The sequence below is a fragment of the Podospora pseudocomata genome, assembly GCF_035222375.1.
Source record: "Podospora pseudocomata strain CBS 415.72m chromosome 1 map unlocalized CBS415.72m_1, whole genome shotgun sequence".
NCBI lineage: Eukaryota > Fungi > Ascomycota > Sordariomycetes > Sordariales > Podosporaceae > Podospora > Podospora pseudocomata.
In genome coordinates, this window is record NW_026946363.1 from 1,848,352 (window position 1) to 1,864,654 (window position 16,303).

General features: G+C 52.4%; 7 protein-coding genes across 7 annotated transcripts; 4 read left to right on the plus strand and 3 right to left on the minus strand.

Annotated features, from left to right (window-relative positions):
* Positions 1 to 1,169: 1,169 nt before the first annotated feature.
* URA6 (bifunctional uridylate/adenylate kinase) lies at positions 1,170 to 1,540 on the plus strand (the record flags this gene model as incomplete). Its single annotated transcript, XM_062885206.1, is given in 2 exon segments — positions 1,170 to 1,479; positions 1,485 to 1,540. Coding segments are annotated over 2 exon segments (366 nt in total).
* A 1,284-nt stretch (positions 1,541 to 2,824) lies between these two features.
* On the minus strand, positions 2,825 to 3,743 carry QC762_107960 (uncharacterized protein). Its single transcript, XM_062885207.1, has 3 exons — positions 3,215 to 3,743; positions 3,101 to 3,161; positions 2,825 to 3,035 (listed from the first exon to the last, which is right to left on the minus strand). The coding sequence occupies exons 1-3, from the start codon at positions 3,619 to 3,621 to the stop codon at positions 3,000 to 3,002; spliced, it is 504 nt and encodes a 167-aa protein (XP_062748156.1). The 5' UTR covers positions 3,622 to 3,743; the 3' UTR covers positions 2,825 to 2,999.
* A 318-nt stretch (positions 3,744 to 4,061) lies between these two features.
* Positions 4,062 to 6,194, minus strand: PRP28 (mRNA splicing protein prp28; the record flags this gene model as incomplete). Its single annotated transcript, XM_062885208.1, has 1 exon — positions 4,062 to 6,194. The coding sequence occupies one exon, from the start codon at positions 6,192 to 6,194 to the stop codon at positions 4,062 to 4,064; it is 2,133 nt and encodes a 710-aa protein (XP_062748157.1).
* A 974-nt stretch (positions 6,195 to 7,168) lies between these two features.
* ORT1 (mitochondrial ornithine carrier protein) lies at positions 7,169 to 10,320 on the plus strand. Its single transcript, XM_062885209.1, has 2 exons — positions 7,169 to 8,246; positions 8,305 to 10,320. Exons 1-2 carry the CDS (start codon positions 8,103 to 8,105, stop codon positions 9,193 to 9,195), a joined length of 1,035 nt encoding a protein of 344 aa, XP_062748158.1. The 5' UTR covers positions 7,169 to 8,102; the 3' UTR covers positions 9,196 to 10,320.
* QC762_107990 (uncharacterized protein) lies at positions 9,482 to 10,862 on the minus strand. The gene is made up of 2 exons (XM_062885210.1): positions 10,418 to 10,862; positions 9,482 to 10,331 (listed from the first exon to the last, which is right to left on the minus strand). The coding sequence occupies exons 1-2, from the start codon at positions 10,527 to 10,529 to the stop codon at positions 9,853 to 9,855; spliced, it is 591 nt and encodes a 196-aa protein (XP_062748159.1). The 5' UTR covers positions 10,530 to 10,862; the 3' UTR covers positions 9,482 to 9,852.
* Positions 10,863 to 11,311: 449 nt separating this feature from the next.
* Positions 11,312 to 12,222, plus strand: QC762_0006240 (uncharacterized protein; the record flags this gene model as incomplete). Its single annotated transcript, XM_062882830.1, is given in 3 exon segments — positions 11,312 to 11,499; positions 11,512 to 11,675; positions 12,134 to 12,222. The coding sequence occupies 3 exon segments, from the start codon at positions 11,312 to 11,314 to the stop codon at positions 12,220 to 12,222; spliced, it is 441 nt and encodes a 146-aa protein (XP_062748160.1).
* Positions 12,223 to 12,277: 55 nt separating this feature from the next.
* On the plus strand, positions 12,278 to 15,429 carry QC762_108000 (uncharacterized protein; the record flags this gene model as incomplete). The annotated part of the gene is made up of 4 exons (XM_062885211.1): positions 12,278 to 12,392; positions 12,445 to 14,435; positions 14,491 to 15,180; positions 15,209 to 15,429. The coding sequence occupies 3 exons, from the start codon at positions 12,278 to 12,280 to the stop codon at positions 15,025 to 15,027; spliced, it is 2,643 nt and encodes an 880-aa protein (XP_062748161.1). The 3' UTR covers positions 15,028 to 15,180; positions 15,209 to 15,429.
* Positions 15,430 to 16,303: the final 874 nt, after the last annotated feature.

Consider the following 16,303-nt stretch of genomic DNA (forward strand, 5'->3'; position numbering starts at 1 on the left):
ATGGGGTCGCTTGAATGGACAAAGGGTGACGGCAGCAAGCCCTGGTCGTTTTGCATGTATACATTTCTTTTCTCTCAGCCTTTTTTTATTTGATGTTTCTTCTCTTTGTCGACAACTACTCTGCCCTTTGGTGGCTGTCTGCCTTCTTTCTAACCCAAAACTTTTTTTCTTTCCTTTTTTGTCTGTTTGGATATACCAATGGCGTTTGACGGCGCGAAGAACTTGATCTTACAAAGTGTGGACGGCACTTCTTCTTTTTTTACAACAACCTCTAATTTGGATGGACTGGAGGTGGACTATATGTACATTATTACAGTGTGGCTTTTTTTGGCATGAGCGATCAGAAAGATCTTACCTTTTCGCTGTGCGAGAATAGCGAGGATGATATGAAAGGGGACTATGTTGGACGTGGGAAATGATATCTGGGTGGGTGAGATGAGAAAGACATTTTTTCGTAAATAGCAAAACAAGAAAATTGTCTGAACCTTCGAGATTGTGTATTTGGTGATGGGAATATGTGATGCGTGTGATGGCTTGAATTGTGTGCTTGATACAAGTCATTGCTATGTTTCGATTGTGCAACCGCCATGTTGAGATACGTGGTTGATGTGGCAGTATTGGTGGCCCAAAAGGGGGCGGGCAGGAGATGGGGTCAATATCTCGAGGTTGTCAAGGTGGTTACGGCGTCAACTTGATCACATCTTTCGGTTTCAACTTTGGTGTGATAGATAACTTCAACACGGAAAGTAGGGCCTCGCCTCATCACAGCCGTTCTCTGGAAAAATAATGTTAGACGGTTGTAACTATAGGCGCGGGCAATTCAGGGGTCCACCAAGAGATGAGATGACATGACACTAACAATTTTATTTTGGGTACCTCTAATTATGCACAAGCCAACCTGACTCTCCATCCCATCTCAGCGATCCTCTCCTGATTCTGTTCTGTGTTTTTTTTTTTTGCTCCGTTGTATCTTCGCCTTTCTTTCTTACCAATTAGACTGGCTTGCTTGTCCCTGACGGACCATACATACCCCTTACCCAACCGCCACAACTCACCCATCACCCCGCGTCGTCATCGTGCATTGTGCGCGCTGCCCGCCGCCCATCCCCTATCACGAGCTTCCCTCGCGCGCGCGCAAAACCACTTCACACACACACGAGAACCGAACAATGTCTATAGCAGCAGCAGCAGTAGGACGCCAAGCCTGGCGGAAGCTGGTGCGCAACAACAGCACTGCTGCGATCCGTCGTACCATCTCCTTGTTGCCCAAGTCGCAGCAATTCCGTCCTACCTTCTCCGTTCCTGCTTTTACCGCCAACGCCAGCAAGGCTGCCCCCCGGTTTTCCCAGTCGCAACAGTACAGATCCTACAGCTCGGGCGGTTCAAGCGGTGATGGGACAAAGGTCAAGTTCTGGCCGTTTGTGCTGGTGTTGGCTGCTGGTACTGGCGGGTGGGTGTTGTTGATTAACAGGCAAAAGAGTAAGTTTACTTTTTCTTTGGGGGACAACGAATGGGCGCACAGCGGACATGGATGATGTAGTTGGACGAATAGGGGAGGAGTTGGTGCGGCATGGAGAGTTCCCAAAGAACAGGCGGGAGCTTTGCAGCTGCCGATTTGTTGGAGGGGCAATCGAGCTGTGCCATGTGAGGTGTGTAGCTATGCCAGGTTTCAAGGCAGGAAGCACCCTCAAAGAGCGTCACTTTTTGAACCTCCAACGATACATGTCTCTTGAAACTCGCCCATCAACTGCCCTGATCTCGACATCACAATACGACATACCTATCTAACCTAAAACTATACCCAAACAAAACCACAACTAACCGCCCCAAACCGCAGACATGCCCCCCAACCCCAAGCAAACCGCCTCCTCCTCCGCCAAACCCACCCCAGCCTTCTCCCCCTCAGAAGTAACAGTCCTCTTCGTCCTCGGCGGCCCCGGCGCCGGCAAGGGAACCCAATGCGCCAACCTCGTCAACGACTTCTCCTTCCACCACCTCTCTGCCGGCGACCTCCTCCGCGCCGAGCAGGACCGCCCCGGCTCCCAATACGGCCAGCTAATCCAAGACTGCATCAAGAACGGCGCCATCGTCCCGATGGAAGTCACCGTCGCCCTCCTTGAGAACGCCATGGCCGACGCCATCGCCAAGTCTGGCTCGAAAAAGGCGCGCTTCTTGATCGATGGCTTCCCGAGGAAGATGGACCAGGCATTCCAGTTTGAAAAGGTGGTTTGTCCCGCGAAGCTGGTGCTCTTCTTTGACTGCCCGGAGCAGGTGATGGAGGGGAGGCTGTTGGAGAGGGGCAAGACGAGCGGGCGGGCGGATGATAATGCGGAGAGTATCCGCAAGAGGTTTAGGACTTTTGTTGAGACGAGCATGCCGGTTGTGGAGTATTATGACAAGGAGGGGAAGGTGATCAAGGTGGATGCGACGCCGGGACCGAAGGAGGTGTATGAGGATGTGAAGAGGAAGCTGGTGGGGAAGTTGGGGGAGAACTTTTAGACTGAGTTGACTGGAGCGGTTTTGATATTTTGAGCGCTGAACTTGGTTGGTTGGTTGGCATGGTGTTGATAGAAGGGATGGATGGGTTATGGGAAAGCAAAGGGCAAGCAAGCATTGGAGTTGGAAGAAACTTAGAAATGGAAAAAGGAAAAGAATCGTTCGTTTTTCTTTCTTTTGTAGTTACTTTTGCAAATCTTTGATAGAAGCCGAGGTAGTTCATACGTTTTGTTTCCCATCGGTATACAAGTGCACCTGCTCTTGTCAGTATTCCTGGGAGAGACCAATGTCGCACTTTTGATCAATGAACCAAAGCAAGTTGGTTGTGAATATGTGTGTTGTACATTTTTGCTTGTTGTCTTGCTGGTATTGATACAAATGCTGCCCTGCCCTGCCCTGCCCTGCCTCCCAATCTATACACTTTTCCCCCATCATCCTCTTGGTACTCCTCCCCCCCATTGTCCTTTTTCTCCGTCGATCGTCTTCGTGATATCGTAGCGCCTTTACCTGGGGAACTTGCTCCAGTTGCGCTTCCCAACCTATTATGTATCTCATTAGCACTCCTCCCTCTCCCTCTCCCATACTATTTTCCCTTGTTACATACCTTCTTCCACTCCCTAATAAGCCCAGGCATCTCAAGCATAGCCTTCCTCCTCTTCTCCATCCTATCATCCTGTCAGCACCCCATCTTTCCCCCTCTCCCCAAAGGAATACGTACTTTGCAACCAGCACCCTCTCATGCTTATGACCCTTGACCTTCTCACCCAAACCAGTACCCTTCACCCTCAACCCAAACTCCACCCTCTTCGCCAGTCTCGTCTCCGTCCCCTTCTCCGTATAAGGCAGCAACTCCTCCACTCCGTGGTCCCTCGCCAACTTGACAAGCTCAGCCTGTCTACGCAGGGAGTATTTTGGGTCGTGCCATTTGCCGGTCACAGGGTGCTTCCGCGGGAGGAACGGGTTGGGGGTCTCGCGCTGGTAAAAGGTGAGGGCCTTGCTCGGAGCGTGGGCCGCGCCGAGGGGGAGGATGGATAGGGGGGGGTAGCGCGCCAGAAAGGTCTTGAGGCGGGGGGGGAGGGATTGCGCTAGTTGGATGAAGGTTGAGGGGTTGGTGGGGGTCGCCATGGTGGGCGGGATGTGTTTGTTGTTGTTGTCGTCGTCGTCGTCCCGGGGGACGGGGATGTTGGATTGGTGACGGTGCGGTCGTAGAGGTTCGCAATTGGGAGTGAGGGTGGGAGCGAGCTTGACGGACAGGGTCGGTTATCGAAAAAAGTTCTAGGGTTGGGATTGGTTGATGGGAGTGGGCAGGTTGGGAGACCCTAACCCTGTGGTTCGTAGGCTACTGAGAGACGAGAAATGCATTCTATTATGGTTTAGGACCTTTCGACTGTCTATAAGGGTTTATACCAGATATTTAATACCAATTTACTGGTTATAAAAGCCTCTTTGCTATCTTTAAGGCCTCGTCCCTAGTAGCAAAGCCAGGGTTAATAGTGCAGATACATGCAAGAACAAAGATTTACAACCATGATGAGGACCAAATTGAAGGCATCTTATTAAAAGCCCTACTGCCATCCCCCCTTGCCTCCAAACCCACCACTATCCTCCACCTTCTTCTGCCCCCTCTGTGGCTTACTCTGCGCAGCCTCATGCCTCCTCAACTCATCCGGCACCTTAGAAATACTCGACTTGGAGATAATCTGCTTCAGGTCATACATCACCTCCGTATCCTCATTACCCAAAAACGTAATAGCCACACCACTCTTGCCCGCACGACCCGTACGACCAATACGATGCGTGTAGCTCTCAATGCTCGACGGCATGTTAAAGTTGACAACCAAGCTCACATCCGGCACATCAATACCACGACCGGCCAAATCTGTCGCCACCAAAATGCTCGACTGGCCGTTCCGCACCGACGCAAGCGAAGCCTCACGCTGCTCCTGCGTCTTACTGCCGTGAAGTGTCGTCGTGGAGAAGCCCCAAGACTTGATATCCTTGGCGACCATCTCGCAGTTTCGCTTGATGTTGACAAAGACAATGATGGGCGGCTTGAACTGGCCCGAGTTGAGAATCTCCCGAAGTCTGTTCTTCCTTTTGTCTTCGCCGGCGATGAACTCGACGCGTTGCTCAACAGTATCGACGGCTTCGCCTGCGTTGCCGATAGTGACGATGGCTGGGCGACGTAGGTATTTTTTGGCGATCCTTTCCACCAGTGGAGGCATCGTAGCTGTGTACATCATCGTCTGACGGTAACGGTCTTTTCCACCCAGATATTTCTTCATGAGCTGGGGATTCTCGGCCTCTTCCGTATCTGGCTTCTCGTTGGTGACTGGGAGTGCGTCCAGAATCTTGGTCAGGGGTTCTTCGAAACCTTGGTCGATCATGCGATCGGCTTCATCCATGATGATGTAGCAGCACTGAGTAAAGACCAAAAGTCGTCTTTCAAGGCAGTCGACCAGACGACCTGGCGTAGCAACGATAATCTCTGCTCCGTTGCGGAGAGCGTAGGCTTGTTCTTCCAGAGAGTGACCACCAACAATGCTAACGACAGTGAACCCGAGGGGCGTGGCAAACTTCCGAGCTTCGTTCTCAATTTGTTGTACCAATTCTCTCGTCGGGGCAAGAATAAGGGCGTATGGACCGTCGTTCTTGTTGACATCGTTCAAGGGCGGGAGCTCAGAAATGTATACCAACAACGGCAGCAAAAAAGCTGCTGTTTTACCGGAACCGGTAACGGCCACACCGATCAAGTCTCTGGCCTGGAGAGCAATAGGAATAGACGCCCTTTGGATAGGCGATGGCTCGTCGTAGCCAACATCGTGAACGATATTCAGTAGCCTCCGTGGCAGATTCGACTCTTCCCAGCTACGCATAGGGTTCGGAATAGCACCGCCCTTGGTGGCAATGCCAAAATTCTCCTTGAAGATGCGCCAGTCACGCTCCTTCATCTCCTCCAGTCTCTTCTCCGACCAATGTGAGCCCAAAGCCTTGCGTTTAGCTGCTTGCTTGGCGCGCTCGTGCTGTTCGAGAAGCTGTCTGGCACGCTCCTCTCCCGTTTCTGGATCTCCACGCCGGATAGCCTCCGCCTTTCTTCTTACAAGCTCGTCGGTCGACTCTTCGCCCCCACGCTTGAATACTGGTTCGAGGCGGTCTTTGTAGATAGGATCATCCGGTCGGCTCGTATCATCATCTGGGTCCCAATCGAAGTTGAACTTATTCGCGGCCGTTCTCCTTCTCTTCTTCTTAGCCGAGAAGGTAGACTGGTTGACAACAGGCCCCATATATTTGGCGCGCAACTCGGCCTCGTCGTTCATTTCCATCTTCGTCCGCCGCCCTTCGTCATCCATGGGGGCGCCGCGCTTTGCTCCGGCGCGATGCGGGCCCCGGTCATCATCTCGCCTGTCGCCCTCTCGTCTGTCGCCTTGCCTGTTTCCTCGGTCGTCCGCTCGCATCGCCTTAGGGCCAGTCGGAATTTCATTTCGAGGCCGTAATGGCTGAGAACTGCCATTGGAATGGCCATTCTCCAATGTTGTCTCTTTTCGTTTCAGTTCCTCCTCTTCTTTGGCCTTCTTTTCGGCGGCGAGGCGCTCGCGTTCTTTCTTGGAGATAAATCGCGGTTTTGAGGCGGCTTCCTCCTGGGCCTTCTTTTGCCGTAGCAAGGCGGCCAGGTCAGGTGGTTCTCGTCGTGAAGCCATCGGTGGTTGATCTTGCGGGCGCAGAACGATGGTTGTGTGAAGAAAAGGTCAGTTGTAGCCTCCAAGGTTCACGGTCAAAAATAAGCGAGTACCCTGATTTATGCTTGGGTGGTCTGTGCACCATGTATTGGACAGGACTTAAGGCTTAAGACTGTTTGCTCCTGGGACATAAAAGACAGTCCATAGGCCGGACAAGATAGTCATAGGCATTCGAAGATAGTTGGTAGGTCTTAAGAGAGTGTCTATGGGCCTTTAAAGATTGTCTATAGGTGTCTCCACATAATAATTGGGCTTTTCATAGTCTACATGTCCTGGAAGATAGTCGATATGCCTTTAAAATAATCGAAATGCCTTCAAAATAGTCGAGACGCCTTCAGAATAGTTAACACATCATGAAACATAATCAGAAGTATGTAGATCATCTCTGAAGGCGTTAATGTTTTGTCTCACTCTATTTTTCTGCCCTCGACATGAGTGGGACAGAATTTGTAGTCTTTCGTGATCAACGGAACGCTCCGTCCACAATAAAAGTATAGCGTCACTTCAACGACTTCTGCTTCCTGAGTAACGAGTGACCACGGAGTTGTTGGCCACGTGCAACATATTTCGAGGTCTCTCTTATGATATCCCATGGTCCATATTCCACTAAACAGATCCCAACAACTAGAGTCTAGACTAGTTCAACGGCTCGTCGTTCGGCACCTGTTTAACATGTGAGAGCCCGGTGTAAAGGAGAGCGAAAATAGCGAACTCGGCGCCAGAGTTGGCTTATTAGTGGAGATGTCGTTGGCAAATGCCACTGATGGTTGATTAGATGATCTTATCTGATCATCTTTGACATGGTCCATGTGGCCCATCATCCCCCACCCAACATGCCGATTAGGTAACCCAGTTGCAAAACACCTCACAAAAAACCCCATTGGAACGTTTCGAATCTTGTTCCAAACCCCACTGCTACCGAGGTCTGGGATTGCCACGCAAGCAGCATCAATCATGCGATTCCAGGAACCCCAGGGCTGAATCGCAACCCGGAGACGTCCCTCCTTGCCCTGCCAAACCGCTAACCCTGGGTTGCCAAGCCCCCAGGGTAACAGCACAACGGCTGGCTTCCGCTAACCAGCAGACGGCTGAACGGTTTTCCAAGTTTTTTTTCCCAGGGCTTTGAACATCTGATGGCCGAGTTTGGATTCTGCCACTACACAACACCATGCTTTTGTATTGATCGACAGCCGATTTCGCAACACCGGGAGAAGCTGCTGCTTCAGCCTTGAGGTGGTGTGAGGTCTCTACGACCTCGCCGGCCTACAAAAGGGCGAGCACCCATCAAAGCATTTCCCTGCATTGCTCCTGATAGTAGCCCCTCCAGACCGGTCCCCGCCCCGCTCATCGGATCTTGACCCTCGTGGGGTTTCCCGGGATCAACTCTCAGTTTTGAGCGGTGACTGAAGAAACTTGAGACGGCAAAGCGCTCATGTGAGTGGGAATTCGGGGGTTGGGTCGTGGTGGCAGTGAATAGTTTTGTCTTGTCTTGTCTTTTCTTTATTATTTGGGTCGTTTCACCCTCGCTGCAACCCGGCCGAGTCCAAGTCTGTCTGTCACTCACCAGTGTCTTCACAGTCACACCCGCCCGCTCTCCAAAGTCCAAGCTGCAGGTCGTCATCCTATCTTGTCTCGAAAAAGACTCCAATTCGCAACCGGGATCCCCCTCATAAGAGGTATCAAGAATCTCTGCAGCCGCATTCTGCGCTCTGCTCCGTGTCCTGCGTCTTTATCACGCGCAGTGTCGGGGACTCAATTGAGAGCGTGTGTGTGCCATTGTGCGCCCAGGAGGGTCTCGACACTGGGCTATTCGCTCCCGGCTGTCAAAAGAAGAGAGGAAGTGAACGTCTCCCACAGTTCCAACTCACTATGGAGCCAGCAGTCACACTTAAACCAGAGGTGCCTCCTGCACCAACCTCATCATCCACCACATCCCCCTGCATCACCACACCAGTAATCCTCAAGCCCAAAACCGCCGTCATGGAGGCTGTTGAGGACATCGTCTACGGCTCAGTGAGTGCCCCTTCATATCTTATTGACGCAGTAAAACTTACCATGCACCTCTTTTCAGGTCGCCGGTGTAGTGGGCAAATACATCGAATACCCCTTCGACACAGTCAAAGTCCGCCTCCAATCCCAACCCGACCACCTCCCCCTCCGCTACACCGGCCCCCTCGACTGCTTCCGCCAGGCCCTCCGCTCCGACGGCCTCCTCGGCCTCTACCGCGGCATCTCGGCCCCCCTCGTCGGCGCCGCCCTCGAGAACTCGTCCCTCTTCTTCTGGGAGCGCATCGGCCGCGACCTCACCTACGGCTTCGGCCTCGCCTCCCACGACAAGCCGCTGTCTCTCCAAACCCTCTGGCTCACGGGCGGCTTCGCCGGCGCCATGACCTCCTTCATCCTCACCCCCGTCGAGCTGGTAAAGTGCAAAATCCAAGTCCCTGACACGGGCGGGAAGGCCGCCGCCCCCCTGAAGCCAATCCCCGTCATAAGGGACATCTTCCGCCACCAGGGCATCTCGGGCTTCTGGCACGGCCAGCTCGGCACCCTCATCCGCGAAGCAGGCGGCTGCGCGGCTTGGTTCGGCTCCAAGGAGACCACCACCAAGCTCTTCCGTCAGTGGAACGAGAGCAGAGCCACTTCCTCGCAACATCTCGAGCAGATCAGAGCACAAGATGCCCTTCCCCTTTGGCAGCAGGCGGTAGCGGGCGCCTCGGCGGGCATGGCCTACAACTTTTTGTTTTTTCCGGCAGACACGGTCAAGTCGAGGATGCAGACCACGCCGATTGGGGAGGTGGGGCCCAAGAAGACGTTTATGGGGGAGACGGCCGCGTTGTGGAAGCAGGCTGGTCTGAAGGGGTTCTACAGGGGGTGTGGGATCACGGTGTTGAGGTCGGTGCCGAGCTCGGCGTTTATCTTTATGGTGTTTGATGGGTTGAAGAAGTATTTGCCTATGCAATAAAAGGGAGATGGGTAGATGGGGATCTATACGCTAGAGTTATACCAGGGAAGGAGAGGAGTTTGCATTGTCAAAGAGGCAGGCAGGCAACATAGACGGCAGCGGCGGGCGAATATTTTTTATGTCATTCGACATTATCATCAGCGGGCGTTGGGAGAATGGGCACTGATTCGTTACTGGGAATTTGCTTTCGAGTTTGATGAGAAAGGGGAGGGGGAAAAAAGCCCTGGATTTGGCAATTTTGAGTTGGGGGTATTTTGCAAGGTAGTAGCAATGAGATGAAGTGTGTGCATGTCAGTGGTCTACATAAAACGGCGTTTTGTAATTATATTTTCAATGATCCCTCCCAAAGGGATCTATGCTGACCCATTGGTTCCGCCGTTACAAATCTTTACGCTCTTTTGACATAACCATGCCATCCTCACACTCACTTCTGACCTTGTCCCGAGTCCCACTTAAGCCACATCTTTGCCAGCATCATCCTCCACCCGGGTTAGAAACAAGTCCCATGAGCATACTACACATAAAAGATCGTCATACCTCCCCTCATTCCAGCCCCAGCCACCACCTCCGCCGTCTCACATTGCTCCTAATCACCCTCGCGTGTATCCATATTTCTCACCCCTTCCACAAAAACCACCTCGTCCCCAAACGCCCCAACTAAGACCTCTTCTTCTTCGTCTCCCCATCCGCCTTCTCATATGCCCCGCTCAAATCCCAATTGTTCAAGTACCCCGTGCCCGCGCTCAAATAAGTAGCAAAACTCAACCAAGCCACATACGGCGCCAGCAACCACCCCGCCGTCGCATCAACCTTTGTCCCCCACAACCAGGCCAGATACCCATTCACTCCCACCAGAGCAAGCACATCAGCGGTGGCGAGGATGGGACGGTTCCAGCCGAAGAAGAGAGGCATCCAGAGGAGGTTGAGGCCGAGCTGGATCGTGTAGAGGGTGGTGCCTTGGCGGGCGGCCGAGATGATGCCCGGGAGGTTGAGGGGGGAGGTGCCGATGCTGTAGGCGCGGTGGGAGGCGTAGCCCATTAGGCCGTAGAGGAGGGTCCAGACTGGGCCGAAGACTTGGGGGGGTGGGCGGAGGGGGGGTTGGTTGAGGGAGAGATAGGTTCGGGGCACTTGTTTTGCTGCTTGGAAGTAAGAAGAGAGATGTTAGCTAAGGGGCTGGATGGGAGGGTTGGGTGGGGGAGGGGTTATGAGGGAGGTTACTTACGCCTTGTTGACCATCCTACTGCTGAGCCTAGGGTTATGGGGAGGAGGATGGAGGCTGGGAAAGAGGAGAAGATGGACTCGGGGAGGGTGAGTTGGGGTATGTAAGTGGTCATTTTGGCGGTGTTTTGTGAGTTATCGCCGGTTTGATGTTTTGGAAGTCACTGAAGCGGCTGTTAGTTTGGAAAAGTCGGGGTTGTGGTGGTTATAAAGGCTGTGGACGGATTGAGACGGGCAAGCCGCCGCCAACCTAGGTATGACGACATACCTCGCTTTGGAAGCAACACCCCACCTAAGCAGTTGCAGTCGATGCGGGACCAACGTTGGCTGAATGGCCTGATGTGATGATGATGATAATGGGAGTTGGACTTTGAGATATGTGTGTTGGAGATATCAATTGATCTTTGGCAGAATGGTGGTGAAGCAGATGATAATCAAATTGTGTTCGATGATGTCAAGCTACAGATAATGAAGACGGGCATTGGGGAGACAGGTACACGATTATATAGCATGCGCCTTTCTCGTGGCAATTATTCAAATGGAGTCAAGTAATGCTGATGCTATTTTCCAATTTCGATCTTGTGAAGCCATTTCGATCCTTCTCATGAGGGACACTACAGTGGGATCGGCCAAGATGGAGCTCAGCCTCGGTGGCCTGACTGACGGATGCAAGTTCAAGATCAGGGTCCTTGTAACAAGATAGAGTCATCCTGGAAACAAAACAGTATATAGCGACCACCCTCATGAAATCACATACTTAGAGCTTGACCGACCTACAAGTTTTGGTATTACCTTGGAAGGAGGGGCGCCGAGCTCTTTCCTCAGATGGAGACAGTAAACAGTCAATAGTTCTCCTAAGAGAACAGTCAGAGATATGCTTGGCAATCAAAATAAACAGATGACAATTCTCCTCGAACTCACAATAATAGTTACGGCACAACAGTCTAAGAACTTTTGCCAGCAAACTGTCAGCTCGGACAGAAGACAGCAAAGACAAGAGCAAGAGCTTCTCAGGAAGTGGGCCCGTGCCGAATCCCAGCCCCCAGAGCCTCCCCGTGGCCCCTGTCTTGGAGTGGAGAGCATCACGTGAGGTCCCAGCCGAGACAGCCAAAGAGTGGACCTCTCTGGGACTCTGGGGATTCTCAGATTCCGCAACACTCGGCGCCGTCGCGATACCCACGTCAACCTCGAGCGCGCATCAGCTGCTGCTCAAGAGACCACATCACTCCAACCATCGCGCATTGTCCGCATTCTACATAATTGTTCGTTTGGACCCTTTCCTGTCTCTCTATTCTTCCCCCAAGATTTCACTGGCCTTATTTCTGCCCCTGACTCTTCTCCTGTCATTTGGAGTTGCCCTCGTTAGCATGCCCAGCTTGGTACCTGGAAGCTGCTTTTGACCTTCATGTCAGCCTCCTCCTCCTCCTCCTGACTCTCCCTCCTGTGCCTGCCTCCACCAATATCCTCCCCTGATTGAGACGGCTTGCGGTGGTGACAATGGCATCTTCTACATTTTTTGGTTTATTTGGGCGGCTTCATGCGCTATCGTTCTTGTTTCATTTACTTTGAATCCTGTTGCCATGTCACCTAACCACCACCGTCCACCTTTTCCGCCATGCTCCGCTGTGTTCCGCAGAAACCATCTTTCTAACCCGCAATCATGTCGCCAAACAGAAGCTCCCGCTCTGCAAACCAAACAATAGTTTTTCGATTTATCTAGCAAGCGACAAACAAGTCTCCCCAGACAACCGCAACAACGCAACCAGCGTCGACGGGCCCCCCGCAATAAAGAGCCACAAGCACCTTTGAATCTAGGGTGTCGCGCATCACCAAGATCCATCTGCTATTGATCCACCTCACCGCAATGGATTACTATCGCGATTCGGCCCGCTCTCCGGGTGACCGCGCTTGGAGTGGCCGCGACGAACCGAGAATCAAGGAGGACAGATCAGACAGTTTCTACCGGAGCAGATCTCCAGGTACGTTGCCTGGACACTTTTGTCTTTACGTTGACTAACCCGCTGCGCTCAGGGAATGACCGCAGTCGCCGTCGGTCGAGATCACCCCCTGCCGTTGATCGATACGAACCGAGAAGCCGCGGTGGCCGTGAGGACTATGCTAGTGGCAGAGATCGCGGTGACCGCGACGACCGCCGCCGAATGGTTTCTCCCCCTGCGAATATCGACCGTTATGTCCCAGGTCAAGAAGCGGCTGCGCCCATGCCACTTGCAAACCCAATTCAAGATCCTTTGAAGCTGCCCTACCAGGTGGGCTTTTCCTACTTTGGCGAATGGTGGAGAGCGAACGAGAAAATCAAGGAGGAGAAGGAGCGACTCAGAACTGGTCGTCGCCGGGAGCCAGAGCGCGTTCGGAGTGCCCGCGAAGCCCAGGAGGAGCGAGACAAGGAAAAGGCCAAGATTCAAGTTGCCTATGACGCCTACAAGGAAGATCTTCAGGCCAAGATGGCTCAGAATTTCGTCAAGCTGCACAAAGAGGAGCAGTGGTTCAGGGAGCGCTACGTCCCGGGAATCAGGGACGCCTTCCGCCAACAGTTGCAAGAGCACCGGCGTGAAGCATACGCTCAATGGGAGCAGGACCTCAACAATGGCGTCTTTGATGAACTTTCGTTGGAGGGCATACCCAAGAGTGAGAGCAATGGTGCCGGTGGAGTTGTAGAAAAGGAGGAAGGTGAAGCCACCGCTGCTAGCGAGGTTCTCGGCGTCGGTGACCTGGTGCCCGTCAGTAGCGATGTAAGAGACGACAGTCTTTACCAGCCAACCTTACTCATCAAGACCATTGCCCCCTCGGTTAGTCGTCAGAATCTGGAGGCGTTTTGCAAAGAGTATCTCGGAGAAGGTGAGGGCGGGTTTAAGTGGTTGTCACTGAGCGACCCCAACCCCAGCAAACGCTTTCACCGTATTGGCTGGATTATGCTCAATCCCGCCTCCGAAGCGCCTGCGTCCGAGGATGGGGACACCAAAGATGAAGACGGGGACATCGAACCTCCCGTCATGTCAACTGCCGAGAAGGCCCTCGAAGCTATCAACGGCAAGACTGTCAAGGATGAGCAGCGAGGTGATTTCATCTGCCACGTTGGTGTGCACAACCCGCCGGCCAACCCAAGAAAGAAGGCCCTCTGGGATCTCTTCTCTGCTCCCGAGCGTATTCACAAGGACCTTGAGTTGGCCACAGATTTGATCCACAAGTTCGAAAGTGATTTCGGCTCTGATTTCAATGCCAGTCTCCATATTGAGGAGCATGTCGAACAGTTGCGGGCTAACGGGCAACTCCAACCTGCTGTCGCTGCTGCTCCCGTCAAAAAGCCAAAGGTAGAGCGATCTCTCGATGCCGATGAAGCTATGGACGCAGAGGTTGAGGAGGGAGAGGAGGGAGCGGTCGATGATGGAGAAGATGAGGATGAAGGTATGGTGGACGATGAAGTTGACGATATCGACTTGCTAGTTGCAAAGAAGCGACTTGATCTCTCCATCGAATATCTCCGCCGCACCTTCAACTTCTGCTTCTTCTGCGTGTTTGAAAGCGACTCTATCCATGAGTTGACGAGAAAGTGCCCCGGTGGCCATCTCCGTAGACCTCGCAGCACTCTCTCGTCCACTGCCAAAGCTGTTGCTCGAGCGAGCGCAAACGGCGACCCCTTCCCGTCCAAGAAGCGTAAGGAAGCGGAAGACGTCGAAGAGGGCGAGGCTCCCGAAGCTGAGCGCAAGTTTAAGACATCCTCCAAGACGGAGCAACAGCTCCAACGCGCCTACAACTGGGTGAGGACCTTTGAGGAGAAGATCAAGCAGATCCTTGCACCGGAAACTGTCGATCTCAGAAAGCTCGGTGGCAAACCGGTTGAGGATGCTGTCAACGATGAGCTTGGAAAGTATGTCAAGCAGGAGGATGAGCACAAGTGGCGCTGCCGAGTGCCTGAGTGTACAAAGCTCTTCAAGGAGGAGCATTTTTGGAAGAAGCACGTGGAGAAGCGTCATCCGGAGTGGCTGGATAAGCTCAAGGAAGAGGTAAGATTTTCGATGATTTCATATGCCGGTGGTAGTGGCTAACAAACGGGTACAGTTCGAACTGGTCAATGCCTACGTTATTGACCCTGCGCATATTGCGCCTTCTCGTACCGATGCCAACTCCAACGGGCACTTCCCTCCGTCCGGCGGCCAGCAGCCGACGGGCACTCCCCGCGGGTTCAATCTCCAGAACTACGCCATGAACAACATGCTCAACTTTGGGACCTTCCCAGCCATGCCTCTGCTCAACATGATGGGCGGTGCTGGCAACATGAATGCGGCTGGTTGGCAGCACGGAGGCGGCGATGATCGTGGTGGCGGTCCTATTCGACGGGGTGGCCCTCAGGGGGGCAACCGTCCTCAGAGCCGATCACACCCGTATGAACGCCGCGGTGGTAATCGACCCTATGGCGGTCCCGAGGGTGCTGGAGGCCCACCAGGAGGTCGTGGTCGTGGAGGCCCAAGTAACAGATGGGGTGACGGCGGTGTTACTACCACCGGTCCGCGTGAGGCTGTCCAGGGGCGCACCCTCAAGAGCTACGAAGACCTGGATCAGGTGTCCGGTGGTGGCGGTGGGGAGCTCAACTACTGAGAAAAGGTGATTTTCTCTTCGGCATCACCCCTAAGCTCCTCCCCCTCCGCTTGCAGTTTTGTTGTGGGCATGAAGTGTTGTTTTTCACACCGAGGCTAGCTCGACCAGAAACCAAGGTTTAAAGGGAAGGGGGGTTTTTTTTTTTTTTTTTTTTTTTTTTTTTTTTTTTTTTTTTTTTTTTGCTTTCGTTTCAGTTTGCGTTTCAGCTCATTTTTCAAATTATTCTGCGTGTTTTTTTCTCTTTTCAAACTACCCGAGTTTCATTCCTATCACTGCACAATATCATATCGTACGTCGTCATTCATCACCCCCTCACAGTTTTTTTATTGCGTTTTGAGAAGTTTTTTTGTCGTGTACCATTAGGGAAGCACCCTCTTTCTTCTTTTTGGCTGGTTTCTCTCTACTACTAGTCGTCTTTTTGATCTGGGTTTCTTAATTTGTCTTGAGGCGAAAATTGGCGAATAAGGGGCGGGGGGGTTATTCAGGTGTGCAGTTGGAGGTTTAGTTTTGTGTGTTGTTGTTTTTTTATCTCATTAAATATTACAAAATTGGCATTGTCAACATCATGTGCTGAGTGACTAGATTATGTTTGGGGTAGAAGTAGTTCATGACTTGATGTTGTTGGTTGTGAGGTCTATGATGTTGGGGACTGAATGCTTGGCTTTGACCCCCCCTCCTTTTTGGAAGTAAACAATTAACGTTAACCCCCCCCGGCAACCTACCCTCAACCCGCAGAATCGGGTTTGAATGAATGAGGCGGTATCATGGTTTTGCGCACCACAGCAAAACCCCCTTCTTCTACACTCACTGTTGCCTTATTTCGGCTCTTGATGTATCAGACGCAGATGTGGTGGTCCTTGAAATTCAGTACGTCCCGCTTTACATGAGAATAGGTAGGCAAGACCTGAGCGCGAGTGACAGTTTAGATTGCAAATGTTGCTTCTGCCATAACGCTAACAAGGGGTTACACTACATGGTGGTGTCATGTCTGCACCCAAATTCCCAATGACCTTTTATTGTACCTAACCGCGGCAGTTCACTTGGGTCGCATCTCTGGACAGGACCACGCCTAGCCCTCTCTCTGCACTTGTCGCTATTGTGCTTGATGACTATATTCTTTCCATGTCAATTGAAGTGAGGGTACATAACGATACATACATCAAGGTATTTGAGGAGCTCCCTCCGCTATGACTACATAACAAATACACAGTAAACTTCTCACAATCCTGGCAAGTTCATCAGATAAGATGATTAACACGATGGCATCCTTCATAGC

Bases quoted from the DNA above. Each gene is read 5' to 3' on its own strand.
- QC762_107960 (XM_062885207.1), bottom strand. From the start codon at position 3,621: ATGGCGACCCCCACCAACCCCTCAACCTTCATCCAACTAGCGCAATCC. The intron at 3,162-3,214 runs GTACGTATTCCT...ACAGGATGATAG, and splicing joins GAGAGGGTGCTGGTTGCAAA to GATGGAGAAGAGGAGGAAGG. The intron at 3,036-3,100 runs GTATGTAACAAG...GATACATAATAG, and splicing joins TTATTAGGGAGTGGAAGAAG to GTTGGGAAGCGCAACTGGAG.
- ORT1 (XM_062885209.1), top strand. From the start codon at position 8,103: ATGGAGCCAGCAGTCACACTTAAACCAGAGGTGCCTCCTGCACCAACC. The intron at 8,247-8,304 runs GTGAGTGCCCCT...ACCTCTTTTCAG, and splicing joins AGGACATCGTCTACGGCTCA to GTCGCCGGTGTAGTGGGCAA.
- QC762_107990 (XM_062885210.1), bottom strand. From the start codon at position 10,529: ATGACCACTTACATACCCCAACTCACCCTCCCCGAGTCCATCTTCTCC. The intron at 10,332-10,417 runs GTAAGTAACCTC...ACTTCCAAGCAG, and splicing joins AGTAGGATGGTCAACAAGGC to CAAAACAAGTGCCCCGAACC.